The sequence below is a fragment of the Lepisma saccharinum genome, unplaced genomic scaffold, assembly GCF_977018435.1.
Source record: "Lepisma saccharinum unplaced genomic scaffold, izLepSacc3.1 HAP1_SCAFFOLD_337, whole genome shotgun sequence".
Lineage (NCBI taxonomy): Eukaryota > Metazoa > Arthropoda > Insecta > Zygentoma > Lepismatidae > Lepisma > Lepisma saccharinum.
In genome coordinates this window covers 332,052-341,603 of record NW_028143062.1, presented here as the reverse complement: position 1 = coordinate 341,603, position 9,552 = coordinate 332,052, and the positions used below count along the sequence as shown (strand labels likewise).

Below are 9,552 nucleotides of genomic sequence, written 5' to 3'. Positions count from 1 at the left end.
AAAGATATACAGAACAGATTATGCTCAATATATAGGAAAACTTGGTTATTTTAGAGTTTCTTTGTTATTTAGAAGCAGGTTAAGATTTCTACTCTATTTTCCCATTTTATTGAGGCTTGGTGGGTCCTAGAGCCACTTTATGCATGAGCTGAAAAATTGATGTCAGATAACCCACAACCTTCAGTCAGAGTACATACGTATTTGTTACATGGTACATTTTTGTTTTCAGGAAGACATAAAGCAGGAGTGCACATGGTGTGACATTCAAGGGTTTAGTGGGAGTGAAAGAGCTTTTAAAACATATATATTTACACCATACCTCCCTACCTAGGAAGAAGAAACCCATCAAGGAGGCAGCAACACTCATCTATCAGTATATGTGAAAGACAATATCAGAGCGAATGAAGAAAAAAACTATAAAAATACGTGTGTGTGAAAAAATTTAAGTATTTATTTTACATTATATATAGATTTTTTGAAAAATCTATATATGCCATTTATATTTTGTTTACATCCCGTACGGTAAAGAGACATAGTACTCCAATTTTCGGCGTTTCGTGTGAACTGCCTGGTGAGTTTTTTGTTCCTTTTCCAAGACCATCTCGAAATTAGCTTTACGTTTAATTTTTCGAAGGTTTTCAAACATTCTCTTTTCAAATTCTCCTTTAACAAGTTGCTTGAAATAGTCAAAATTAATTTGCAATTGCGTCCTGTAGTTCATGGTAATTCCGCGCACTTTAATGACATGTTTCTCATCGTTTGCATCATATTTGTTTTCCATTTTATATGCATAATTCTTGGTGGCATGAGATTTCATACGGATCTTTAATCTCATCGGTCAGTTCACCGAGAAAGGAACCTGTAGGTAGCAGCGTTTCACCCTGCTTTTCAACATAGAATACAGAGTCAGTGTCCACATAATGGATAATTATTTTACTTGATCCATGAATGAATACAAATGCATTCTTCCATAAGCAGTGATAAATGCTGAGACTGAGACAAGGACATTGGAGAGTACTAGCTGCGAATTGGCCATTTCCAGGTCCAGGGACTACATTTTTAAACTCAAATTGTGGATTGAATACAATATCATGGAATTTATTTTCTGTATTGACAAAAACTGACTTAGTTTATAATACGGATTCTGCAAATTTTCCAAAAATCGAATTCAGGAGTATTTTGGATATGTAACGGAGCCCAGAATTGTATCCAATTTCTTCCTTGACAAGCTGAATACCCTCATGTTCGAAATAATCTCGAATATACTTGTCTTTGTCATGTTCTGTACTGCAAGTGGATTTTGAATTTGAATTTGATTTTAAAATTGTGGGAGCATCAGCACTTAGGCTATTTTGCTCCCGTCACATTATACGGGGGCCAGCCCCTTATCATTACAAAGAAGAACTCTAACGTTGCATAATTAAAAATCTTCAAATGTTCTGACTTCTGTTAAAAGCTGACGCTGTAAACGGGCACTCAGCACACATAAGGACAACACAAACAAAATTATTCTGGCCATGGGGCCAGCCAGTCGCCAGAGCCTCGTTGGTCTTCAGTCCAGGGTGTACTAACGTGGAAGTGAGATTGACATTTGGGTGTACTACTTGGAAGGTCACCCCTTACACCCATTACTGCAAGTGGAAGGATATCCTGAGGACTGTTGTTTCAGTCTAAGGAAAGTATCTACGTATTCTCTGAACACATTATCTGATTCTTGTGCTGAAGGAAAATCCCATACTTCATAAATTTTTAGTATTTTGTACCCTTTCTCTACAGCCAACTTGAGTTTTTCTGATACCCAGGTGCCATGGAAGTATCTTTGTTTTTCGGTGTGCGGGCACTCTTCCTGATTCTCACTTTGTGCACATGCACGGCAGAGAGCAAACATTAACTTGCTATTGCACGCCATGCCAAACACAGGTAAGTATAAATCTTTAGGTGGAAGAACATCGCACTTTACTACCCCGAATATGTTTTCCAGTGGGGGAAACTCGGAAGTGTAAATCACAGGTTTACCCGTAGGCATCTTTCGCTGTTTCATCATGGCCGGGTACAGGGAAACAACATCTAAAAGTTTCATGCAAGAATTCTCGCCATCTTGGCGTTCGTATAGAGCCCTGAAAAGTTCTGTACGACCGCCATTGAAGGCTTGTTTGGGGATAAGCGAGGAGTCAAGTGAGTAGCAGTTCTCACCAATAAATTTGCGTAGTTTCGGATTGGTTTTGATTTCGTCATGGAACTCACATTCCCATTTCTCAATTACCGTGTACCCCATTTGTTCCCGCAACGCTTTTCTTGTTACTGTGCGTTCGTACCTCTGATTTAATGTTTCTCCTGTTTCATTAAGGGGTTCCTATTTTCAGGGGTACATAACTTGCAAGCGTTAAAATAACAACCAAGAAAACTGTACATAGTTTTAGTCTCTTCATGGAGCCCGTCCAGCTTATTGATTGATTGGTTGAAGATTTGTATAAAGATGGCGGTCGAAGTAATTCCAAAGATCCACGGGGTGATCGTAAGCAACAAAAGGTAGAAACCTCTAAGGAGAATGTAAATAAGTAGTCATCAGCACATGTAGTGACTAAGTAACTGTACATAGGTAGATGAAAGAAGAAATACATTTGTAAATAGAAGAAGGTTGCTGTAGAAGAAGCAGCATATGGCTAGAAGAATAAGCCAATATTTGTAAATGGAAGAAGGTTGCTGTAGAAGAAGAAGCATATGGATTTTTTGAATTTTGGGTGCATCAGCACTAAGGCTATTATATGGGGTCCAGCCCCTTACCATTACACATAACAACTCTAACGTTGTATAAATAAAAACCATAAAATTTTCTGACTTTCGTTAAAAGCTGAGGCTGTAAAGGGGCACTCAGTACACATAAGGACAAAAGAACAGGACAACACAAACAAAATTATACTGACCATGCGGCGAGTCGACAGAGCCTCGTTAGTCTGCAGTCCAGGGTGTACTGATGTGGAAGTGAGTTTAACATTTGCGTGTACTAAGTGGAAGGTCACCCCTTACACCCCAAGAAGCATATGGCTAGAAGAATAAGCCAATATTTGTAAATAGAAGAAGGTTGCTGTAGAAGAAGACTATAGCTAGAAGAATAAGTCGATATGTAGAAGCAGCAGCTTATAGCTAGAAGAATAAGTCCATATACGTAAAGAAGAAGGTTGCTGTAGAAGAAGCAGCTTATACGAGGGTGAATCAAATATGAACGAGCCTTGATTGGCTAAGCGTCGGAATGGGTAGCAGGGTGTGATTGGGCATGTGCGGCCGGTAGGTGGGGCTGTCGTGAGTCAGGGACCAGATCAGCCGGTGTTTCGCATGCTTCGTTTAGTAGCTCTCACGATGAGTGAGCAGAGTGTGCCAGTGTCTGATGCGCAACGCACAATCAAGTTCCTCACCCAGGAAAACGTCAAACTGGCCGAAATTTACCGGACTGCAGGCCCAGTTTGGGAATAGTACCCTCTCGTGGGCAAGAGAGAAGGTGTGGTGTAAGGAATTCCAGCAAGGCCGTGAACGTGTTGCAAATGAAGTGCACCCCCGTCGTCCTCGTACCAGTGTGACGAATGACAACATGGCTCGTGTTCGTGAGCTTGTCAAACAGGATCGCCGAGTCACTGTGAAGCAAATTGCGGCAGAACTTGGTGTGAGCTATAGAAGTGTCCAATCAATCATCACAAAGCACTCGGGTTTCCGCAAAATCACAGCTCGGTGGGTTCCCAAGCTGCTGAATGTTGCTCAAAAAGATGACCGAGTTCGCATTGCTCGCCAGCTTCACACTCGTTTTGACGTGGAAGGGGAAGCGTTTTTTGCATCGCATCGTTACCTGAGACGAGACATGGGTGTATCATTACACCCCAGCATCCAAGCGTGCCAGCATGGAGTGGAGGAGGAAAGGCGAAGGAAACCCCGTGAAGGCCAAAGTTCGGTTGTCTGCGGGGAAGGTGTTGGTCACGGTGTTTTTGGACTGGAGGGGGGTCCTACTGGTTGATTTCTTACACGAACGTCGAACCTTCAACGCACCCTACTACTGCGGCCTCCTGGATCAAGTTAAGGTGCAGTATCGACGCAAACGACGCGGCTGTCCCATCCGCCAGGTCTTGTTCCTCCACGACAACGCCAGACCCCATACAGCAGGTGTTACGCGGCAGAAACTGCTGGGAACCGCTTCTGCTTCCACCGTACAGCACAGACCTTTCACCATGTGATTTTCACCTGTTCGGACCCGTCAAAGAAGCACTTGGGGGCGAGCGATTTGCGACCAACGATCAGGTGGAAACCTTTGTGCGCAACTGGTTGGCTACCCGCCCAGCTTCATTCTACGAGAACGGCATCAAGAACCTACCACAACATTGGGAAAAATGTATCACTAAGAGCGGAGACTATGTAGAAAAATAGGATGTGCCAATGTCTGTCTCCTTCAATAAATTTTGTTTTTCCGCACAAGGCTCGTTCATATTTGATTCATACTTGTAGCTAGAAGAATAAGTCCATATACGTAAAGAAGAAGGTTGCTGTAGAAGAAGAAGCCTATAGCAAGTATTCCCGGAGCAGCTCACCCCGCTCCGAAGAAACCAGCAACCACTACTCGCTCCACAGAGAAGAAATTCAAGCAAGTGTATAATAAAGAACATTTTCTGAAGTCTACTAGCTCTCCAGTCAGGGTGACAGCCACCACCCTGAAACTTAAGGCGCAGCTGAAAGCTGCCCGGCGGGCGCTAAAAGCACCCGCCCCCACTCCCCCTTCATCCCCTTCGCCCTCTGTGTCCTTACCCGAGGACATGATACAGGACGAAGCGGCGGATGAAGAATTTATGAAGGTGACAGGGCCTAGAAATAGAGTACGCCTTAAAAGGTAACAATCTTACCTACAGATATGGCTTATTGTCTCCAATGGAACCTTAACGGTTTCCGAACGCATCTCGAGGAACTGCAAATTCTTATATCTGAATTTGACCCTGCCATCATATGTCTCCAAGAGACACATTTTCGTCCAAATGAATCAGCGATTTTGAACGGATACACGCTTTACCGCACCGACAAGCTTCCTGAGGGTCGTCGTGCACACGGTGGTGTTGCAATCGGTGTTCGAGATAACATCCACTCAACGCCAATCTTTCTCACCACCCCCCTCCAAGCTGTCGCCGTGCGTGTCCATCTACCACAGCCAATATCCGTTTGCTGTGTCTACATCACAAGGGAGGAGCGATTCTCTCTTGAGGACCTCCTGTCTATATTCGAACAACTTCCGTCTCCTGTAGTTCTTTTGGGCGATTTTAATTCCTACCATCGTTTGTGGGGCTCCGTTCGTACAGAGCCCCGGGGTCAAATTGTAGATCAATTCCGTGAGGCATCAGCTTTAACGTTGCTGAATGATGGGACTCCCACATATTTCAGTCCTTCCTCAGGCACACACTCTGCGTTGGACTTGTCCTTCTGCAGTCCCAGCCTTGCTCCTACAACATCTTGGAGCGTTCACCCTGATCTCTGTGGGAGTGATCACTTCCCACTCTTTCTTACTCTGGAACATCTTCAGCATTCACGTGAACAACACCCTCACTGGCATCTCAGTCGGGCAGACTGGGGTGCCTTCGAGCGTGCAGTGGACCTTGAAGTCGATCTTGCGTCGACTCTACCACCAATCGACGCCTTAGATATCTTTGTATCTCGAGTGCATGATGCTGCACGCACCTCCATTCCACATCCCAGTGGACCTGCGAGGCGACGCCCAGTCCCCTGGTGGACTGCGGAGATCAGTGAAGCCATCAAGGACCGCAATCATGCCCTAGATCGATTCAATAGGAACCACACTGCCGCAAACCTCGAGCAGTTCCGCATTAAGCGTGCCCGTGCCCGTCGGCTTATTCGAGCCAGTAAGAAGGCGTGCTGGGTCCAATACGTGTCTTCTCTGACGAAGCAGGCTTCGTCGAAAGCCGTTTGGACCAAAGTACGTCGCATCCAGGGGGGTGCATCTACTCCTCTGAGCGCTCTGGAGCACGATGGGACGTTGTACACCCATTCCTGAGACATAGCTAATATCTTGGCCACGCAGTTTTCTGATGCGTCTAGCTCTGTAAATTATGAACCACGTTTCCGCCGTGAGAAGGACCGTCAAGAACGACGCCCTCTAGTTTTTCGAAGTCATAACACCGAGCCATACAACTCTCCATTCACTGAATGGGAGTTCGATCAGGCGCTTCGAGATTCAAAGAATACAGCTCCTGGAGTGGACAAGATCAACTATGAGATGCTTCGTCATCTGCCCATTGGAGCCAAAAATTTCCTTTTGGCGGTATTCAACAGGCTTTGGTTGGAGGACTCTTTCCCTTCGTCCTGGAAAGAAGCAATTATCGTTCCCATCCTGAAACCAGGTAAACAACGCACCGCAGCCTCGAGTTATAGGCCTATTGCCTTAACTAGCTGTGTGTGCAAGTTGATGGAACGCATGATCAACAAGCGTCTCACCTGGTTTTTGGAGGAAAACTGCTTGATAAGTAATTTTCAATGTGGTTTTCGCTCCAACCGTTCCACACTGGACCATCTGGTTCAGCTGGAAACACATATTCAGGATGCATTCTTCAACAAGGAACATTTAGTTGCAGTTTTCTTTGACCTCCAAAAAGCATATGACACAACGTGGCGCTTTGGCATCATAAAGCAGCTCCATTCTTGGGGCGTGCGTGGCCACATGGCGTACTTTATTAAAAACTTTTTATCCGATCGTTTTTTCCGCGTACGTGTTGGGAACTCCTTTTCAGATCTTCACGAACAAGAGAACGGTGTCCCACAGGGCAGCGTTTTAAGTGTGACTCTGTTTGCCATAGCAGTGAACAGCGTTATGGCAAGGATTGTTGCCCCTGTACATGGTCTACTGTATGTAGACGACCTCACGATCTTTTGTCGTTCACGGAATCTCGCGTCAGCTTCTCGTCAACTCCAACTGACGATAAACCGTTTGGTTGAGTGGTCCTCCCAAACAGGTTTCACCTTCTCATCCGAGAAATCCGTGTGTGTACACTTTTGTCGTCAACGTACATGTCATTTCGATCCTGACCTGTACATGGGGAAATCTCCCCTGTGCTTCGTGAATGAGGTCCGCTTCCTGGGCCTCATTTTCGATAAGAAATTAACATGGCTACCTCACCTTCGCCAGTTAAAGTTCTCTTGTCTTCGAGTTCTCAACCTTTTACGCGTTTTATCTCATACTTCTTGGGGTGCTGATAGGACGGTACTGCTTCGCTTGTATCGTGCACTCATCAGGTCGAAGCTTGATTATGGATGTGTTGTGTATTCTTCTGCCCGCCCATCTAGACTTCGCATCCTAGACACCGTCCACCATGCTGGTATACGTGTGTGCTCTGGTGCTTTTCGGACCAGTCCAGTCGCCAGTTTGTACGTAGAGGCATCTGAGCCGTCGCTGTCTCTGCGAAGACAGCGGCTGGTAGTGAACTACTTCCTCCATCTTCGCTCGATGCCTTCACATCCCTCATTTCACACCATCTCAGACGAGAATAGGCTGGCAAGGTATCGGCTCCACCCTAGTGCCACTAGACCATTTGGTGTTCGTGCAGACGAGACCCTGTCAGCACTTGATGTTGACAGTGATCTTCCTGGCGTATCTCCACTCATTCCGCCTCTCCCCACCTGGGAGTTTCCTGCACCTTCTATCGATTTTTCTCTGACTGCCCTTCCAAAGTCAGAGACACCAATGGTTGTATACCAGCAACGGTTTTTAGAACTTCGTGCGAAGCACCCCAATTTTAATGTGTTTTACACGGATGGGTCCAAGACAGTCGAATCAGTTGGTTGCGCCTTCGTCCTAGACTCTCAAAGTTCCAGTTTCTCGCTACATCCTGCCTGTTCCATCTATACGGCAGAGTTGTACGCCATCCTAAAAGCACTGGACTTTGCAGACGTCAATGGTCTGAAGAAAGTCCTGGTGTGCTGTGATTCGACCAGCGTGTTGCAGTCTCTGGATTCGCCGAATTCCCGGCATCCGGTAGCGCAACGCATATTCAGACGGCTTGTGTCCTTATCAGCCAGTGCGGATGTACACTTCTGTTGGGTCCCTAGCCACGTGGGCATCCAGGGGAACGAAGCAGCTGATGCTGCCGCCAAGTCTGCTGATGCAGACGGCGATGTTCTCGTCCACCTTTTGCCTGCTAGCGACCTGCAGAATGTGTTCCGTTGTCGCCTTCTTGACACTTGGCAAGCCGAGTGGGATACGGAAACGGGGAACAAGCTTCACGCTGTTAAGCCCACCATAGGTGCTTGGCGTTCCTCATCCCGTCCCTCTCGGCGAGAAGAAGTTATTCTTACCCGCATGCGTATAGGACACAGCCGTCTAACGCATGGTCACCTGCTCCAAGGGCTGGACCCTCCGTTGTGTCGTGTTTGTAATGTTATTTTAAGCGTTCGACACATTCTCGTTGAATGTGTCGATCTTGCTTACCTCCGGCAGACTTTTAACCTTTCCGGCTGTTTGTCATCCCTGTTGGGTGATGACGGCAGCATTTTATCACGTTTTTTTAGTTTTTTGCGAAGAGCTGGACTTTTCCACCGTCTGTAAGGAGGTTTTTAGTTTGTTCTGACTTTTTAATGTGTCGTGTTTGTCTCGTGCAGGTCTCTTTACAACCTTGCACTTTTAGTTTTTCCCAAGGGGCTATCTATACCCCTTTTTTAAAATTAAGTCAGAATTTTAGATAAGGGGACATTTCCCCCGTATACATAGAAGGGTGCGAAATGGCCTGAAGTGCCGACGCACCCACAAATTTTAATTCAAAACAAAAAAAAAAAAACAAAAAAAGACACAGAGCTGAGCATGGAATTGTTAGATGAGATTTGTTTGTGAAGAATAAGCCTTGTTGATATTTCCTCAAGACAGGAAATTTGTGACAATATTTGTATCACCGACAGGAATAATTATTACAAGATAACAGATCACAGAAGATGTGGCAAATATTATTATAGTGATGGCCCATATGTTGCAGAGTATGTATACAGGGAAGTGTTTGTAACGGCAGAGCTTGAAAAATACAGAAACACATCCAAATTATATTTTATTAGGGCTTTTGTTGAGATTCAGATCCCACCCAGTAAGGTTTCAAAACAATGTGCATATCTCAAGCCGGGAGGCACAGATCCTATGTGATTGCCAGATTTGTACCTACCTATACCGGGAACAGGCCTCAAACACAGACATGCTGAGATTTTTTGCTATGCTCAATTATACAATTGGAAAAAATAAAATTTATTAACAGAGCTGTGCTTGCCTCACACAGACACAGAGCTGAGTATGGAACTGTTATGGAATTGTTAAATGAGATTTGTTTGCGAAGAATGAAATAATTTTTAAATTTATACTTAATATCCCTATCTGCTAGCTGAGCATGGAACTGTTATGGAATTGTGAAGAATTGAACTAGTTAGAATTGAACAATATTTTTATCACCGACAGGAATAATTATTACAAGATTACTTATAATCACAGAACATGTGGCAAATATTATTATAGTGATAGCCCAGTATGTATACAGGGAA

At 44.9% G+C, this 9,552-nt stretch overlaps 1 protein-coding gene across 1 annotated transcript; it reads left to right on the top strand.

Annotated features, from left to right (window-relative positions):
* The first annotated feature begins 3,385 nt into the window (after positions 1 to 3,385).
* On the top strand, positions 3,386 to 4,003 carry LOC145982691 (protein GVQW3-like). The gene has a single exon (XM_083116053.1). It carries the CDS (start codon positions 3,386 to 3,388, stop codon positions 4,001 to 4,003), a length of 618 nt encoding a protein of 205 aa, XP_082972179.1.
* Positions 4,004 to 9,552: the final 5,549 nt, after the last annotated feature.

Excerpts from the sequence above, each read along its gene's own strand:
- LOC145982691 (XM_083116053.1), top strand. The coding sequence starts at position 3,386 with ATGCGCAACGCACAATCAAGTTCCTCACCCAGGAAAACGTCAAACTGG.